The 20521-nt window shown below is 39.8% G+C and overlaps 1 protein-coding gene across 4 annotated transcripts in view; it reads right to left on the bottom strand.

The window, feature by feature from the left end:
* Positions 1-20521, bottom strand: part of DPP10 (dipeptidyl peptidase like 10) — a 1237611-nt gene that overhangs the window by 593123 nt on the left and 623967 nt on the right. The window contains exon 1 of one of the 4 annotated variants that reach the window (XM_070507564.1): positions 13805-14459. The exons of 1 other annotated variant lie outside the window; for it this stretch is intronic. Coding sequence is in view for 2 of the 3 variants with exons in the window: in XM_044769065.2 (XP_044625000.2) it covers positions 13805-13876 (72 nt within the window). In the remaining variant the exon portion in view is untranslated. Of the gene's footprint in view, positions 1-13567; positions 13665-13804; positions 14460-20521 lie in introns of those variants that run through there. 2 more of the 4 variants (XM_044769065.2, XM_044769067.2) reach the window with 2 other exon arrangements.

A 20521-nucleotide genomic window follows, 5' to 3' on the forward strand; every position in this document is an offset into this window, starting at 1 on the left:
ATTAGTCCTCAAGACAGGGTATACCAAGCAATCCTGGAGACACAAATAAACGCAAGTTAGCCATAAACAGTTAACACTCTCTGTCCTGTCTTAAGTTAAAGGAACAAAGGAAACCACAGCGGAATTCCATATATATGCAGATAGATGAGATGGGCTATTTCTTGACTGGCAGTCAAGAAAGTGAGTGACAAGGGAAGGAAAGCTTATCATATGTCTTAAATCAGGCTGTGTGGGTGGCTAGGCTTTCACTCTCCTCCCGAGGGCAGCTCTGAAAGCAGCCATCTCCAGGGACACTACCACCATCAAAGTTGATCTGAACCTTATTTTGCTAAATCCTCGAGAGCTGCTTTTCACCTCCTTGCATGCAATTATTCTGCTTCATCTTCTCCACAAACAGCTATTTAAAATTACCAAATTGTTCTCTTCTATCCTTCAAAAACACCTGGACCAATTTGTTGGAACAATCCCGACGAGCAGTGGTGGCTGACTGGCTGCGTTCCAGGACCTCGCGGCTGGTGAATCAGATCTGACACCCGAAGCTCCACAGGGCTTGTAGAAAGCTTTGATAGAATTTCTTAAGAAGCTGGCTCTGACGTCAAGTAAGGGCCAAGACTGCACAATTTTCATGAGGCTGGGGATGTTAAGAAAATTTCTGAGAACTTAGACATAAAACTTAAGCACGACTTCACATCTGCCTTTTCAATGTCAGACTGGGGCATTGTCTCATCAGCCCACACAAGGATCATCCAATTTTAGGAGAATGCACCTTTCTTGGGCTTACCATTTACTATTGATTTAGGCCCAGAGTCTGTAAAGTTAGATGTTAATTGTAGAAGATAGATAAGTTTCAAAAACTTTCTATCTGCTATAAAAGATAACCACAAAGGTTATGGTTTAAATGCCCTATTGGATCTTAACCAGTTTTGTATCTGATTTCCAAACATTGTATGCCATTCCTTTCCTGACTGACTGTATGAACCTCTCTTCCTCAGATGCTTTCTGAATCAGCTTTACCATCTCGATGGTTCCTTTACTACTGAGCTAAACCCTTGACATGTGTTCACTATATATTCGTAGGAGAGCCAGGATTTTTTGACTGGTAAACGTATGCTTTGATAGGGATCGGTGCTGTCTTACAGACCTTCATACATGATCTGCAGCAGGTCCTTCTACTCTCTACCACTTCGTCTGAGAAATGAGAAACTGCAGAAATTGAGATTTTATCCAACCATCACGTATGTGACCAACTGCTCCTTGATGCTTCTAGATAGGATCTGCAGAATAGATCTAATCTTGTCAAACCTACTGCCTGGAAAACAAATTAAACCTAAAAGAAAAAACACTTTTAAACCAGCCAAAACCTTCCCATTTTTAATTCTCACCCACTTTTTCTTTATCTGTCATCAAAACAGACATCTAAAAATGATTTCTACGATCCCGATGATTGAGTGAGGCTCCTTCCACCAACCCCCAACCTAGGAGTGAGGAGCTCTGGTTTCTAATCTACCAAATTCATTAGTCGTATGACCTTGAGCAAGTCAGCCTTTATAACTCTCAGTTGTCTTATAAGTAAACCAGCTGACTTAATCCCCATGGTTAGTTCTAAGATCTTTTTAAAAGAATTGCATCTTTTAAAGAGGCAAAACTGAAGGAAAATTAGATTCTATTGTTCAATTTCTCAGAGTCAGAAAAAGGGATATCCAGTGCACATTACTAAAAGTCACCATGTACAAATTTTATGCTAGCAATTTGACAGTGACTTTCCATGCCTAAGCCATTTAATATGTGCCTACCTACAGCATACCCCTAAGAACGGATATTTTCAGGGCTGGCCCCATGGCCAAGTGGTTAAATTTGCGCGCTCCGCTTCGGCGGCCCAGGGTTTCTCTGGTTTGGATCCTGGGTGCAGACCTAGCACTGCTCATCAAGCCATGCTGAGGTGGCAAACCCCATAGCAGAACTAAAAGGACATACAACTAGAATACACAACTATGTACTGGGGGGGCTTTGGGGAGAAGCAGGAAAAAAAAAAACAAAGATCAGCAACAGATGTTAGCTCAGGGCTAATCTTTAAAAAAAAGAGAGAGAGAGAATGGATATTTTCTCCTCAAAACTTGGCCTTAAATGGAAGTCAGCAGATGGCACTGTACAGTGGTTCCATGTTATGATATCTGCTTAATTTTTTATCCCCTGTAAGACCTCTTGGTACTTTGTGACCTCTCTGATATATCTTTTCCTTGTTACAGAGTGACTCATTTGGGGGTTTAGACAACAATTACGGGCTTGTTATGTTGCATAGCTCCAAACCAGCAATTTACATCACAATGCTTTTGTCCTGGGCTTTCCCTTAACTAAAATTGCCTTGTGTGACCAATAAGCAATGTGAAGCTGACATTTCTGAAGCCAACAGCTAATCCTAGATTGTATTTACCTATTTTCAAATATTTGCACCATCTGTGATTCTATATTAGTTTTTTTGGATTCAACATTACAGCTCAAGGACTGTAGTTCTGAGCAGAAATGAAGCAGCACTCCAAATGTAGAATGTATTCTAAGCATGAGATGGAATGAACCATGACATGGGGGAAAAAAACAAATTAAGGAAAAGCAAATGCATATCCAGTTCTCCACCTTCAAAATGCAAACTGTTGATTTCCCTACTCTTGTAAGGACTACAAAAATGAATAACATGTATTTTCTTGACCAACCCTAAGCCCTGTTTGCTTTGGAGCTAGTATGATGCCACATAATTTCCGTATCAACAAAAATAAGAGCTGAATATTAAAGGTGCTCTGAAGTTTGGTTAAAGTAATGGAGAAAAAATATTTAAAGTTGGTATTTCCCAACATCTGGGAACCTCAACATCCAGCATAATTTGATTTCCCATCACTTTGTCTCTACCTCGTATAGCAACTCAATACATATTAACAACAGCAACAAAAGCATCATCATTTTTCAGCATCTCCAGGACAATAAACCTATCTCATTGCTATTCCTCACACAATTCTTCAAGGTAAGCATCCTCCCATTTCTAGATGAAGTATTAGATTCAGAGAGAGGCGGAGTAACTTGCTCACACTAGTAAGCAGAGTTTAAACTGAGGTTAAATGAATAGAAAGCCTGAGTTCTTTCCACTAAAAATAATTCTGTGTAACTCAAAATTTTGTTCTTATTTATTTATTTAGCATGAAAAAGTTTCTTAGGCCTGGTATTGGAACTTGGTACTCTGATAAAAGTATCACAGTTTCTGAAAGCAGCCTAACCTTCCAAGAAATCCAGTGAATCAGAAGCCTGTTGTCTCTATCGACTCCCCAAGAAAGCTCTAAATCTCACCTACATGCTTTCCAGAGTTGCTAAGTGCAGCCCTCCTTTCTTAGCAAGGGATTCACCCAATCACTAGTCCATGCACTATTGAATTGCAGTTTCAAATGCTGAGTGTAGAGATCAGTGGGTGCTCATTCATGCCGAGGGGAAGAGACGAGGCTTAAGAATGCCAGTGTCTCCAAAGGTGGTGGGAGGCGCTGTCATTTCCTTGGATCAGTGATTCTCACAGTTTACTTTCAGAATGGCTTTATGGCTGTGGGGTGACTTCTTGCCATGGTAAGTGGGAGAAGATGCACATGTGTTTCTGCAAAATCTTGGGGCCAGGTGTCAAAAGTCTAGAACTAATACATCACAAAGGAGAAACCAAGAAATGTCAAGTGAGTTTTGCTTACAGATTCAAAGGTTTGAAGAAGAAATTCTTTTTTTAAAGTTATTCTGCTATCAAGTGCTAAGGAAGGCAGATGTGCCATCAAGTCACAATCAAAGGCTCTGTATCAACAGGTGAATCTAGCAGCTGACACCAGGAAAATGGTTATAAGTGAAGAGACCCAGAATCAAGTACTGCTTCTGATTCTAACCAACTGTGTGACCTGAGACACATCACTTCATCTCTCTACTGTCTGTCTCCTGATTTGAAAACAAAGGCATTAGATTTAGCAATCAGAAGTTTCTAAAAATGCCATCATCATTTATGACTTTATGATCATTTGAAGGAAAAATCTGGAAAGGCAAGGCCACTATGGACGTCCCGGTAGTCTAGACGTCAGGGAATCAACCTTGGACAGAGACTGGATCTCAGAAATGTAGAGGTACAAGGAACTAGATATGGATTTGGAGCTGTCACAGATGCAAAGATAGACAACGGAACCAAAAGTAACATCCTGGAAGGCATGAGGCACTGACTCTGTGAGCAAATGCTTTAAAGTGTGGCAGATGTAGAAGACACAACTCATAATGCCACTGTGGCAATAATAAACCTCACTTGAGAGAAATTGTAAGCAACCTTCATAGATGTGAACGAGGGTGGCTCTCTTCCATTTCAACTCCAAGTTCAATTCACACCCACCCATCGCTGTAATTTGATTGTCAAGAAGTGGAATACATATAACTCCTAGGATCAGAGAAAAGGAATAACTCTGATAAGGATGCCATAGATAGCTTCAAAATATACTCACTTTATTTCTTGGAACACTTATGTTTTATAGTACTATAAAAAGAAACAAACAAATGAAATGTGCAAAATTTTCTCTTAAAATCCCTAAAAGCAAATGGAGTAGATAGAAAATCCATTCTTAAATTCATAGATCCTAGGAAATATACATCATATGCTAACCTAGCAAACAAATCACCTGTTTCTACATTTGAGAAATTCTTCACAAATTTCAGATTTTTCCTCTAGAACAATATGTTTTTGATCCTCTATTCAAAAGGTACCTTGATTCCCAACCTTTGATTCTGTGACAAAGAGAGAAGAATTATTATGCAAGTTTGTGAAATGCTGTCTAAAAAGTTACTTTATTAAAAAAGACTTTCTAGCACTTGTTTCAAAACATGTGAAATGAAAAAAACGGCCATGTCTTGCATTCATTAACTCATATTAAAACCTTTTCTGGAGGTGAGATATGATTAATGGAATCATGAGTATCACTTACACAATTCCTCCTGCCAAAAGTGAACCTGTGTACCAATAACAGGAAAGCTTACTCCTACCTTGTACAAGCCTTATTAATGCAACTTCAGTGGTCTTTCTGATCCATTATTCGAAAATAAATCGCAGGAGAGCCTGCCATTCAAGTTCCCAATTATATAATTCAGATTTCTCATATTTATGTTTTCAGAGCAGAGACTTTCAGATGGAATGAGAAATAAAGTCTTCATTTAGTTCTCAAAAATGGGTGGAGATAAAGATAATAAAAATGACTTTTTTCCTCACTTTTCTTCATTTGCTATCTTGTAACCTGATACATAAATGTTTGTATTGACCTAAGAAAATCGATAAGTATGATAAATTACAATAATATTGAAGTCAAATAATATACAGCTTGGCTGGGGAATATATAGCTTGCCTTGGCTCTCTCGGATGTAAAGCCAGTTTTGGATTATGCATTCTACTAGCTTTTCTTAGATTTCCACTCAAATATCACCAGCTCTCATATGCAAAGAATGTCAAAGTCAATCATTTCTGGAAACCAAACTTCTGGGAAGAGAATATCAAACCATGAACACTTCAAAGATGATTCTAGGAGGCTGGCCCGCTGGCCAAGTAGTTAGAGTTCTGTGAGCTGTGCTTTGGCAGTCCAGGTTCACTGGTTTGACCCCAGGTGCAGAGCTACTCCACTCATCGGTTATGCTGTGGAGGCACCCTACATACAAAAACGTAGAGGACAAATGGTGCAGAGCTCAACTAGAGCTAATTTTCCTCAAAAAAGAGGAGGATTGGCAACAGAAGTTAGCTCAAGGCAAATCTTCCTCACCAAAAAAAAAAAAAAACAAGAAGATCTTAAGTCTTTTGGGAAAACAGGTTATCATCTAAAAATAGTAGAAATCAGTCAGGTTGTTATAAATTTATTTTTTTCCTAATGCCCTATAATAATGTAACTGTAAAATACTCAGTATGTTTAGATCATGAATATAGATCATTTGCTAATGTATTACCAAGGGTATATTTGTATGTGTATATTTGTATATGTATAAATGTATATAATTACCACACACACACATATGTATTCAGCATTTTCATTAATGTAAATGCAAAATTACCATTGCAAAAGAATGAAATAATCTTTTCAGATTATCTAGCATCTTCCTAGCAATAAGAATAAAAATACTAAGTTCTACCTTGGGTCAGATGTTGTACAAGCCCATTCACATAGACTGGCTCTAACCTTTACAACATTCTCACCATCCTCTGCCTTTAAAGATGAAGGAGTAGGGGCCAGCCCAGTGGAATAGTGGTTAAGTTCACACACTCCACTTCAGCAGCCAGGGTTCACAGTTTCAGATCCCAGGCACGGACCTACACACCGCTTAAACCATGCTGTGCTGGATCCCACATGCAAAACGGGAAGATTGGCATGGATATTAGTTCTAGGACAATCTTCCTCAAGCAAAAAGAGGGAGATTGGCAACAGATGTTAGCTCAGGGCCAATCTTCCTCACCAAAAGAAAAAGAAAGAAAAGATGAAGGAACAGTTTTAGAGGGGTTAAATAATTTGCCCTAGATTGCACAGTAAGTGGCAGAGAAGAATTCCATTTGAAATCTGCTTGACTCTGTCCTCAAACCTACGTCATGTTGCCTCTCCCCAAAATACAATTAAATCCGAAAATCATTTGGCAATTCCAAAAATATTGTAGAATATACTATTCTGGTTAATGGAATAAGCATGTTTTCTGAAAGTCGGTTTTAAAAATTATTAACGTTTTAACAATTTTCAAATAAACTATGGCAAGGTAGACTTGAAAATAAAATAAAAATCATTTTTTATTATGTAGAAGACATTACAAAGAGTACCATTAATATCAACTACTGACCAGAACAGTTCAAAATAAAATATTGATTTAATCACCTTTGGATAAAAGTGAGTTTTCTGTATTTAGCCTAACAGTGGTGGGTGTTCACGATTACACATGGATATGTCTAAAACCCTGAGGATTCACGACATCTTAACGAAAATGAACCTGCAAGAGAACAGCTCTCTCTTAAGTGTCCCATTCTCCCCACTGAACCTACTTCCCAGCTTTTGCCACCATCTTGGAAATGACAAGTGTTCCTTTAGTTAATATGTAATAGACGATAAGAATGTCTCCCAGGTTGGGGGTGTTTAAAAGCCTTGGAGAACAAGTGCTGTCTAGATATGAAAAAGTAAGCAGAGATAAATTATTGTCAAAAGGCATGTGGATCAGATCAGCACAAACTAAAATAACTGTGTGCTGGGAATAATCAGTACTGAGCTGTGTGACTTCTCCAGGCGAGGCAGCAGACATGAGAGCAGGATCATTTCTAACTTTACATGACAACATGTGTTTAGGAAGAAGTTTACATTCCCTCCATTATTTATTTGCCCTTTTTGGTCCTTTTACAGGTCTTCAGATGGGAAAAGCTCCAAACTGTCCTAGTTGATGTGCGTCTTATCATATTCTCCCTTCATAATGTTTCAGTAATACATGAACTTGGTTAGAACACATATAAAGTCACTCTGCAAGTATGAAAGTACATGGAGATAATTTTAATAGTTGGAACATCAAGAAATGACATGTGTATTTAAATGCTGCATAGGAATAGCTGTAGAAAAATTTGGGTGAAAAAGTCTTTTGAATTACACTGAGTCCAACATTGGATCCCTCATTTCCATTTCCACTGACAGTTGGCACACCCACCCTGGCATCCTGGGGGCTTCAATGTTGGGCACATTCTCCTGAAATCTCATCTTCTGAGATATGTCTATAAATTACACCTCTCTTTTCTTCAAACATCCTCTTTCTCCATGCTAATTACCTTATGAAGTGTATTACATTGAAAATAAAACGCAACATATTCTGCAGCTAATTCACCTGTTCGTGAGGATTAGCCGATGTTTACTTGCAGCCTGGCTCCTTACAGAGTAGGGCAGTAAAGAAGTGAGTTTTGATTGAATGGAAGTAGGGATGTAACAGAGTATTTGGAAGTCTGCATGTCTGAAAAATCAGGCCCGATGTCCAAACCAAATAATATGCTGTTGTTAGTGCCAGGGAGTCGATTCCGACTCCTAATGACCCTGTGAACAGCAGAGCAGAACCCTGCCCCATCTTTCTGTGCAATCCTTTCACCTTCCAGTGCTCTATCAGACAATGCTCCGCTGCTATTCACAGGGTTTTCATGGCCAATTTTTTGGAAGCTGGTGGCCAGGTCCTTCTTCCTAGGCTGTCGTAATCTGGAAGCTCTGCTGAAACCTGTCCACCACGGGTGACCCTGCCGGTGGCATAGCTTTCAGCATCACAGCAACACAGCTACGGCAATATGACAACTGATAGATGAGGGGTGTGGTTCCCTTAAGAAGAAACAAAGCCCCAGTTGCCACATGAGAGCAGCAGATCTTAACCACTAGACCACCAGAGTTGGCTTAAATAATATATATTATATTATTAATATAAAATTTATATGCATGAGCAAATTCATATGTTACCATACAAATATGTGTACTGGACAATGAAACAGTCTGTAAAGTGTTAAAATAATATACTGGCCATAGGTGGTTCAATGATCCTTTAAGCTTTTTTTTTCTTTTTTCTAGGCTCCTATTCCCACACTATGCATTTAATGAGAGCACTTGGTATGAGATAAGCATTGTTCAAAAGCTTTTACATATTATTTAATTTAATCCTTTCAACAAGCATGTAAAGGATCTATAGTCACCTCCATTCACAGATAAACATAGAAAATGAGTTATTCTGCCCAATAAAACACAGTTAAGACTGGTGGAGCTGGGATATGAACTTCAATCTGTGGTTCCCCATGCATAATTCATAGACAACAGTAAATAAATATTTGTGGTTGATGGCACAAAAACTCATAGTCCTAGTTGCAATATTCTAATGCTGTGTATGTTACATAGTACACTGTAAATAAGTTAAAAACATGTCTATGAGTATTAAAGCTTAAAACATTATGTAATCATAAATGATTCAAGGAACCAAAATTTCGAAATAGTTTTGTTTTTACTCAGACTGAGAGAAATTTGGTTTCTGTTTTGTTTCCAATGTAATGAACTTTATAAGATAATACAGCATTAATATTTAATAATACAATTTTCCTTAACTTGTTTTTATATAGTTTAATCTTTCTTACATGTGCAATTTGCTCAGTCCCTGAAATAAACAGATGGGGAGATTAGAAGCTTGTAAGCAAGGGATGTTTTGTGGCATGTTCTAAGCTCAGTAAATAAAATGTCATATATATGTAATAAGATATACATAAAAATATATATGTTATAAGGAATTAATGAAAAGTAGGAAATGTGTAATATCCGCTAGGGCATAAAGACTTCTACATAACACCTGTATCCAATCTAAATTATCTTTTATGACCAAATCACATAGAACTCTCCCACCACTTAGATACTATATATCTTGTGCTGAATGCTTAGAAAGAGAGTAACAAATCTTCTACTAAGTAAAATTTTTTCAACATGATTTCTAAAAGCTATTTTTGAGGTTCTGTGTTAAAAACAATAGTTCACAGACTAAATTATGACATGCTGATATATTAGTCAGAGAAACACGGAAGAATAACTTTTTTGTAAGTTTTCATAAAGTGTACATTTGAAAATTTCAATCAGGCTTGCTAGACCAAAGTTGAAGTAAAAATAATGTATCCTAATTTCTGCATGGAAGCACTTTAGGTTAATATTATGTAAAGGTCAAAATTACAATAAATACTTTACAAAAGGCATTTACGCATTACATATTTAATCACAATTTTGAACATAAATTATTTCATCAAGAGGCTGCTACATGGGGAGCTGTAAAAGATTGGTTTTCTACCAGAATGAGTTTTTTAAAGAAAATGCATAACTAATGCTGTTTTGCAGCCAAATGGTTGCTTATAAAAATATATTTTTAGTCATACTTTGGAAAGTAGGATTCTACTTTTTCTTTTGTTTAGTTTTTTCGTTTTTTGTTTTGATCTGTTTTTTTTGAAGCTGAGAGGGCCGTCAAACGTTTTAGGAAATAGTTCTACCCACTGAATTCAGAAGAAGGGTGCCACCTGGTGGAAATGGGGGCAAATTCTAAACCAGGTCTGAGTATAAAAACGTACTCTTTTAAGAAACCTTGAAAGTTTCGTCATTACCAAGGGCAAATGTCACAAAGAGATATTTTTTTAAAGTTCCCATGTACTTATCAGGATCTCTCTGGTTCTTTTTATATTATTCCAAGCAATAGAAGAAATATGAAGTTAACTTTAAAATTTCAAGAGCTATTGTTTATGTTTACAGTTGAAGCTTTAAATGAACTCTTTATTCATTTCACATTCAAGGTAAATTTGTACACACACAATATTTGCAATTATTTTGCATTCTTCTAATAGGAATGTGTTGAACTGTAATTGTGTAGAAGTTGGAAGGTGGGATTGAGACTTAAATGAGCTTATATACTATCTTAAATGTCATAGACAAGGGCTATGTCTCATCTCCACCGCTTATGAAGACAACCTTGATCAAGCTGCTTAGTTTCTCTAATACTCTGTATTTTCATCTCTAAAATGGGAATAACAACAAGACCTACCTCCAAAAGTTCCTTTGAGGATCAAATAGAAAAATACATTCAATACATATTACCTTATCAGCCCAGAGGACATCACTTTGCACATGGCAAACATTCAGGAAGTGATTTTAAAAAATAATAATAAGTCATAACTAGCCACTCACGATTTTAGATCCCTCAATGGAAAATGGGATATTGATCATGTTAAGTGAGAATGACTGTAGCCACTTATATCACAGCATTTATTGTTAGACATTTTATAAATGTGGAGTGTTATGAAAACAACAAAAATAACTGTTATAAACATTTATTTAATCAATGAAGTCTTTCCTTTAAAGGAAAGACTACTAAGATGATAAAAATATTTTCAACACTTCAGAATATTAAAAGTCTACTGTCCCCACTATTCTTGTTGCTTCTGCTCCCTGGGGAAGGAGTGCCTCTGGTCACGGCACCCTGTGCCAGAGGACAGTAATAGGTAAGATGAAACAGGGAGGCCCAGCTCTCTAAAGGACCATAACAACAGCCAAATTAGATGGTCCATATCCACTTCACTCAGAGGGAAGACTGTGTTCTTCCACTGTGCTGTGAGTGAAAATAGATCTTTGATGGCCTCAGGACAAGGCGCTTCTGAGGTTTCATAAAAATCTCTACCATGGAAAGCAAAAGACCTTTCTGGCAACATTCAAAAGCTTAAATCACTCAAAATCAATACATAGTGAATGATTAGCTGGAACATGCCCCTATTAACAATTATGTAGGACTTCATAAAGCTACACTTTTATTTAAACTTGTGAATCTTTTTTTCATAAATATCATAGAAACCTGAACAGTCAATCACGTCAATATGAAGCTATTATATCTAGTACCACGTGAAAGTTGTGTGACAGTTACAGAATTAGACCACCATGACTAATACTGTTGATAAATACTTAGCAGTATTAGAGTAAGTAGTTTAAGTATTCACAGCAATCATCCACATTATCTGGCCATCATTTCATAAGTCAAGCTTTAGACAAAGAATACACTAGATATAGGTATTTTCTGGGAGTGCTTGAAAAACCCTCAATGGGAAGCTGCCATGTATATTTCAGGCTGACTTTCCTTCCCCCTGCAAAATCAATCTCTTTCAATTTAACTCAAGCATAATATGCACACCATTGACATTTTAAAATCATGTAAATGCTCAGAAAGGCACTTAAAAAAAAGAACTCCATTAAAACAAGAGTTCTGCAAATGGCCACTCCCTGAATATTTGGAGTGGACATAAACCAAAACGCACATTAACAAGAAAAACAGATTCAAGCTTGAATCTCTCTCTTCATATGAATTTTAATTGACCAGATAAGTCCCGACAAAAGACTTTGCTGTAACATGCACCGCTCGCCCACTATTTACAAATACACTTTCAGCTTCTGTGTGCTCTGCTCTGCTTCTTCCTTCCCACCTCTACCGTCACTGAACTGTTTGCAGCACCTCAAGTAACCAGCTGGTGTCACAGGGTTAGTGAGCAAGGATTTTATGTGGGAACTCTCATCTGACTAATCATTCTTCTTGGTAGCATCATTCCAAGAGCAAGAGAGAGGCTCAGCGGCTTGTTAACAAAATTTAAGGGCTGTCAGCCTGAAAGAGGATGTTAAATCCATGCTCCTCTCCTGAAATTATTTTTATACTCTGCTAACCAGTTGCTACCTTGTGGTATGTGTTGGAGGGGAAATGAAAAAGAGAGATAAGTGAAAAAGATATATAATATAATGCAATATAAATGTTTTAATACATATTTTCAAACTTTTCTCAGGGTAGTGAACAAAGAGGATGGTTTAAGAAAACAACTGCTTTGTAAAAACTGCAACATTCACCCCAGTAAATGGACGGCGAGCTTTAAGGCATTGAGTAATCTTCACCACCTGTGTGAAACATATGTGAGGGAAATGAGAAGGAGAGGGAAGGGGAGAAGAGAGAGACCACAGCCAGGAGAGATGACCAAGACTAGAATATTAATTCTCATCGCCTTCGCATTCGCATCGCCTCCTCCGCCTCATCGCCACTCCTTGGAGATTTGGACAGCTCCCCTTCACTCGCTCCTCAGTGCTTAGAACATGCGTGAGGAGAGCCGCTACTGGAGCCTCGCTGCTTGCACCCTCCTCATCCCACTTCCAGCAATGAGATAGGAGTGACTCTGCCAGAAACGCCTCCGGCGGCCGTAGGCAGTGCACTCGGGGCGAAGGGCCCATCTCCGGTACCCAGGCGCCTCTGTCCTCTAGTTCCGTGGTTATCTGCTGACCTAAGTGGAGCCCTCTTGGCTCAGAGTCTCCAACTGATGTAAAGGTGACAGCACCTCGAGCTGGCTCACAAGCTCAACATAGCCTCCGTCCTCCTCGCCAGGGCATCTAGGCGCTCCTGACCCTACAACTTTGGAAAAAAGCGACACCGAACTCCCGAGTCACCCCAATCCAGGAACAGAGACTAGATGGAGATGCACCGTGCGGTTTTGCTACAGATTTCTAAAGACCGAAGCAAAAAGGGGGTGGTCGGTGCGGAAAGACGGAAAAGGGGCAAAAATAACCCTCAGTCAGCACAGGGCACCTCATATCTGCAGACATAACACATCTGGACCCAACAAATCACTAAAGCCAGCTCCTCATAACAATTAATGCCCTTTACGCTCCCCAGCTCCGCTCCACTCAGACCACAGATGCCTGGTACATCTTCTTCTCCCATTTAGTATCCCCGCCCTGTCCCATTCTCCCCAGAAAAAAAAAAAAAAAAGGAAAAACTCTGCTGGCCTAAAGGTCATTTGCCTACTCCAGTAGCTGTGGCCAGCGCTCCTCTCAGCTACGTGAAGACTGGGCTCGAACCCTGCAAGTGGACGCCTCCAGGAGCTCAGCAATTCCTCCAACATACGTTAATAAGAGCCAAGAGGCCCCCATTCCTTGGCCCCGGCCACCTCTCCCTCCCTCGGCAGCCTGCCCGCCTGGGCTCCCCGGACCACCCCAGCCTTTACCTCTCTCCCCCCTTCCCCGCGGCTCTCCACCTTGCGCATCCTCTCGCCCGGCCCCGGAGCGCACTCAGACGCTCTAACTTCCTGCGGAGTCCATGGATGAGCCAGGAAAGCCAGGAACTGGGGCGGGGGAGGGAGGAGAAAGGGAGGCGTGGGAGCCGAGCCGGGGGGGATGGGCGGGGGAGCGCAGACTGGAGCCTTCTTCCCCGGGAGGGCCTGGCCGCAGCTGCCAACTCTCACCTGGTCCGCCGGCTGCGCCTGGCTCGCCCTGGCCCCCGGGGTGGGCTGCTGGTCCTGCTTCATGGCTGTCATCGCCGGCGGCCCGCGTTGGCGCTCACTTCCTCGCGGGCACTTCAGACTCGGGGACCGTCACTTGGCAGCAATCGCATGTCACAGGCGCCCGACGCTCTCCGAATTGGCGGAAGAGAAAGCGGCAGCGACGGGGTGGGGGGAGGGGAGCGATAGGGAGGGGAAGAAGAGCGGCACCAGGCAGGCTCCCCCTTGCAGAATCCCTCCTTCGGCTACCGCAGACCCTGTAACTCCCCACTCCCCCCGCCCCCCACCACCGCGAAGCGTAGAGAGTCTCGGAGACCAGACACGACCAAGTGGCAAGTTAGTGGAGCGGCGAGCGGCGGGCGAGCGGCACCTGACCGCAGTGGAGCGACGTCTCGCAGTGCCAGAGGTGCCAGGCTAGCATTCTACCGCAGTCTGCGCCCCCCGCCCGCCCCCGGGGGCTCCCCGCACCGCGCTCAGCTCGCCAAGTGGAGCACCCGGGTACCGCGCTCTAGCATCTCCCGAGCAACCGCAACGCGGGAGAGAGCCCTGAGCGGCGCGCGAGCTCCCCACACGCGCGGCCGAGGCTGCCGGGCTCCGCGGGTCCCCTCACTTCCTCCCTGCCCCCCGCGGGCTCCTGCTAAAACCCGGAGAAGCGGAGCGCGCCCGTGCAAAGCCCTTGGTGGCTCCGGCGCTGCCACTGGGCATGCTCCAGCGCTTGGACAAGGCAGGGGGCAGCGGGGGACTGGGGGCCCAGAGCGCCAAGGGGGCCGCCAACACCTGTCGGGACTCAAGAGGTTGTCCCAGGTTATGACCCCGGTTCTGCGGCTCCTGATTAGGGAGCAATGGACATTCTTTAGCCTGCAGTCTGGATTCCCCTGCAAACTGCCTGGTTAATGCCAGTGGAATTCCTAAAGGTTGATTTAAAACAGTAATAACTAATGATGATATTCTGGTACTCACATTTTTTTTTTCTTTTCTTTTGTCCTGGACACAGAAAAATCCTCACATTTTAAGTTCTTTTCCAACCTTCCCTTAGCTCAACACAACCCTCTCCCCTTCAAAGTTTGTTTATTGAACATTTATCATGTGCCAAATACACTGCAAGGCTGGGAAGGACTGCAGGGAAGAGAGACTAAATACGGAGAGCCAGACTTACCAAAGTCCAAGCCTGCAGGGAGTTAACGTTATAGCGTGGGTCCTGGGAGCCTGGTGCAAGGATGGGGATCAATGAGAGGACGCAGCTCTTTGGAAGTTGAGTTCGTGTGGGTATAATAAAGTCCACCAGTTTCATCCAGATGCGCTAGCACTTGGCTTTCCGGGGTGCTAGAAAGGACCTGCCCAAGGCAGATGGGCAAGAAGCAGTCCCCAGTCTCAGGCACTGGTTGTTGGACATTGCTCACCAGAGAAAAGGCAGAAGGGAGCAATATCCAAATGCTACTGGACTCAGCACATGGGTTGTGAGGACGTTCCTGCAGAAGGGACCAGAATGTGGAGTGGGAGGGGCGGGAAGCAGGCTTGAGTTTATTTTTATTGATTAAGGACTGGCCCCCTCTTCATCTGAGTTACTCAGTCCATGAACTAACCACTTCCTAGTTGAGGGGCTGCTGTCCCAGGGGTGCTCCTGCCTTGTTAATTCCTAAAACACGGCTTGTCACACTTGTCCTAAACATTAATTGTAACAATGGTTCCTTTAAAATACATTAAATATATCAGTGATCGCTGGCTTTGATTAGATTAGGAAATAAAAATAGAACGATTTTCTCTTTAGAAAAATAGGATTTGGGTGAGAAGACAGCTTGTTTCTCAAAAATAGGTAGTCAAGTGCATATTATGAGTGACCTCGAACAGTGTGTTGGTCCATTCAATGGAAATAGCGTTTTGGTAGGAATAACTTTGCTGGATGTAAGAGTACAGAACAAATTTTAAAAATGAAACTCTGGTAAAATAGCTACTAGGTGGTGTATCCAGTAAATTTAACAATCCAAATTTTCCCTCACATGTAATTTTTGGGGAGAAAGACACCCACATTATTCAAAGAAGGTTTCTGTCTTTATATTTTGCTCTTCTGTTCATTATTTTAGTATATTCACCCTTTGAAAGTGTTTCCATTTTGGACCATTACTTGACTTGAAGGAATTTACTTTATGTGCAAAGATTTCTATAGACATAGAACAAGTACAGATGAGAGGAAATTATCCTCATCTTATTTAAGATTACTTATTTGATTGAATTCACTAGTTCAACTGCATCCATTTTCAGTACAATATTCACTCTGGTTACAAATCAAAATATAAGTTTTTACGTGCTTCATGTATAGCGTGTATACGTGGGTGTATAACTTTTTTTAAAGAAAATTTTCTCTGATTTAATTTGAATCTTCGTCTTTTTGGGTGGGTTGTTATTTTGTCTAGGCTAAGAACGTTATTTTATAACTGTTGAGATCTAAGTAAAGAACATTAATTAAAATTTAATCACATGTAAACTCATTTTCCCAACTTAAATACTCTAATTTTTGAAGTGTGATGCACTTGAATTACAATGTAGGATTTTCTACTTTATTTCTTGTTGAAGAAAAAATTCTAAAGTCCAAGAAAAAAATAAATACTTTACATTCTAAGAAAGAATGTCTGCAGCTCAGTTTTGTGTGTTTTCTGGCTATAGGTTATCATTTAAAAAAAATAAAGCAGCCGTTTACAATCAAATATCAACAAAGTTTTAAAACTACTCATAGATATAACCCTAGTGCAGTGTAGACAAGAGGATGTGTACAGCCAATGGCAGCAGATTGGCACTCCTGCCTGGCTTCCTCATGCATGGAGCTGTGGGCCAGGGTAAAGTCGCTTTACCCTACCTCTGCTTCCTTACCTGGGAGAATTAAAAATTTAGACTAGATGACCATTAAGATCCCTTCTTTCTCAAATTCCTATGATTATATATTGATTTTATGTCTAAGAAGACTATTATCTAAATGATAAATTAAAAATTTCTTTACAAGGTATCATTGCTGAATACTAAAGATCAAGTTAAGGAGAGTTTTATAGAGATTTACAGAATACTTTGGGGTACTCTTTCTCATGAGTTCCCTTTGAAGAGCTAACTCGTGGACAGCTATGCACGTTATAGCACTGAGACAGAGGTAAAGGAGGTTTTCCTATGATTTTCGTGGGATGGAATCAGACTCACAGCTGCAAAAGACCTGCAGAGTTGCCTAACAAAATTCCCTCTATTTGGAGTTATAACTGTCTAAACCTTGCAAAACGTGACCATATTATGCAGGAGGATTTCTAGGATTCAGACTCCATCACTTCTTACTGCAAATTTTTATTGCCTCAAATCCTACTTGCAGGTTTAACCAGAAGTAACCCACTATGTTGCTTCCTCAATGTATTTATTTGAGTTTTTGAAGTCACAGGAAAACTCTCACACACAGCATTGCGGACATCAAAGATGTCTTTCTTTTCTTGATATTTGATTCTTCAACAGTGAAATGCCAATGAAATACTTTTCATTTTGCCGGGAATTATTAGTATGAATAATTGAGGGTAGCTTATGAAATTTAGAAAATAATTAAATTTATTGAAGATTTTCATTAAAATGTTTAAGCATCAGGGGCAAACATGGATTGTTCCAGAAACGTATTTAGGTCATGTGTGCTGTCTTCAATCTTCCATATCAAATAGTAGACCCACAAGGAAAAAGTCTCAAATCTACTCTAACAACAACCAGTAACAAATAAGGCCTGGCTAAACTCTGGTAAGTTAGAGAAAGACAAAAGTCCCTTGAGATTTTGTGAAGCAGGATAGCCTTTAGACACACTTTTCAGTTTCAGATAAATTAGATAAGGTAAGTAGGACTCTGTGAGCAGATAGCTGCCTGGAATCTCTCCCTACTTTTCCTTCTCTTCTCTCTCCTTCCTCAGGTAAATCTGCAGTGTCATGGAAAGGCCACCTTGTTGGGGATTTCCCCAGCATTAGCCAGTCCTCTGTTGGGTGTCCGTAATGAGCACAGCATCCGGAAGACAGAGTTCATAAGCTGTGCCTTCAGAGACCTGGCCTGAAATGTGCCCAATTAGCTTTTTGCAGATCAAGAAATAGCTTTACTTCACACCTTCTGCTACCATTTGCTTTCGATTTATAAATCACCTCTACACACTTCAATCGGCTTCTTGAATTCCTCAAAGTACATATCATGTCATTGGGCAGAAAATCAGTATGTTGAGCAATCCTCAGAAAAAAGCTATATTTTAGAAGCTCTAACCAGTAAAAAAATTATTTAAAAAAAGAAAACATAAATAAAAAAGGAAGAAAGAAAAAGCAGCAAAGGCCCTACCTATTTAAGTGATATCCAGGTACACTACTTGTACTGTTCTGAGATTCTTTTGGCATTAATTTAACTAAACTTTTCGTCAGTCTTTGTCTATGACAGGAAGACTTTCCTGTTGTAAAAATTCATAGCCCAATTATGATCTCTGGTGGAAGCAGACAGACTTGCAATATCCTGAGAGCCGTTATTGTTGCTCACTGCAGACCTGAAGATATAGACAAACTGCTCATACATAGACACCCAGTGCTATAGCATCTCCTTGGTTGTTATATTAACATACTTTGCATCTTCTTTTAACCTGACAGCCCTTCTGTAAGATATATAAGGGTATTAAGACAGCAAAACAATGCATAAGATTTTGCCCATGTAATATTTTCTCTCTGTATGTCTAGCTGAGTCACAACACCAAAACAAAATGAGAATGTGGGAAATTTACCTGTTATTGTTATTATTTTTACCCACTAGACTTTTGATAAGAGGTCTGTGTTATTTATTCCATTTTTTTGAAGAGTAATTATTTAATGAATTGGTTATGTTGGCATAGTAAAAGAAAAGACCTATCTTTTTTGGCTGATATCAGTGCCAATTTTTCCCTAATCTTCACATTTCTTTCGAAACAAAATCAAGTCCTCTGAATCAGATTCTGTCTAAAAATGATGGAAAGGTTGTCAGATGTGGAAGAGTATTTAGAAACATTGGCTTAACATTTGTTCTTTTCAGATAATGAGTCTGAGTTTGGTGAGTAAATTCCCCTGAACTTGGTATTTCTTGTTTCCATAAGCAGGACTGGATTTTCTAGTGGTTCAAGATAACCTCTTATCTTTGTCCTCAGAAAGTACATTAAGACTTCTCTTATGCTCAGACTTTATAATGGTTACCTGACTTCTTTCCTTATACACTTCTTAGAATGGCACAAAGCATGCTTCCCATTCAGGAAAATCTTTCATGAATTGAACGAGAAAACTCTACTGTGAGGTCTTGACTAATTTTTGGAGAGAAGGAAGAATTTTCATCTTTTGTAATGATTTCACCATGCTTAATTTATTTTTAAAAATTTAGTATTAGATTCAGACTCCCCCATGAATTTTCTTCTTGAAAACAAGAGATAGTCTGAGATTGAGGCAAAACAGCTCCAGAGCATCCAATGACATTATAGAGCCCCTGGCATGTTTCTCCAATTGACTTTCCGGCTCTGGGAATTATTCTTCTACCATCTCCAAAGAAAAATGAGGGCAAGTCCTGCGATTCACAGCCAGTCTCTTCACCACACGGAGTCATCTGTGTAGATTATACAAATATAGTTTCAGGCCATCTTGGGATGTGACCTCTATTGAAATGAGGCACTTTAAAATACATCTCTCATTACTGAACACTGTTTAACCTATTAGCCTAGATAGGTTGCTGTTATTGATGTAGATTGCTTCTTATATTTTTATATTTATCTATATGTTTATCTGTCATCAATCTAAATCTATTTGGGAGAATAATTGAGGCACTCATCATCTATCTTGTAAATCTAAATATTTGCTAAACATAGTCTTTATATATTTTTATCCAAATCAAAGAAGGAGAAAGAGGAGGAAGATATTAAGGAGGAGTAGGAGGCAAAAAAAGAGAGAAAAAAGCATTTAGTTAAGTTAGGGTATATTTTCTTTTATATTTTTATTAATGCTCTCACATTGATTATAAAATACCTGAATTCCTATTGGTTATGTCCTGATAACTGCTACTGCCCTTGGTTATATTCTACATATTTATGTAATTTTAGAAAGCATAGTCCAAATTTTAACCTCCTTATTCCTCTATAGGTGATTTATATGTGATATTTTAATCAGTTTCAAACTTACATTTTCTTATAATATTTTGTCATTTTGCACTTAACAATTAGACAGCAAAGCATCAGTGGAGGAGGCAGAAGGGATCTATAACAAATACCACAGTTTATACAAATCAATGACTAGAGAAATACTCTTTAATTAGCTATTTTCTTTTTTATTGACTCAGCAGTGTTTGTATAAATGTTTAATCCTAGTTGATAGGATATCAAAATAGCCTCACAGAATGGATGAGCAATTCTATTCAATGTTCCCTTTCCCCTCCCTGTGGAAAAGCGCCCCCTTACTTTTCCATCTTCCCAAATATAACTGATCTATTAGGACCCAGCTCCTCTCATATCCTCTCCTAACTCAAGTTCACAGGGACTCTCGTCATAAACTCTTCTCGTAGCATATAGCACACTCCACAATTTATGTTTTTATTCTGTACTAGCTTGTTCAGCATTCTAATTGTCACAAGTGGCATTCTATCTTTCCTACTGAATTGTAAATTCACGGGGAGAGGAAACCTGTTGGAGACTGA

This window comes from Equus asinus, chromosome 4, assembly GCF_041296235.1.
Source record: "Equus asinus isolate D_3611 breed Donkey chromosome 4, EquAss-T2T_v2, whole genome shotgun sequence".
NCBI lineage: Eukaryota > Metazoa > Chordata > Mammalia > Perissodactyla > Equidae > Equus > Equus asinus.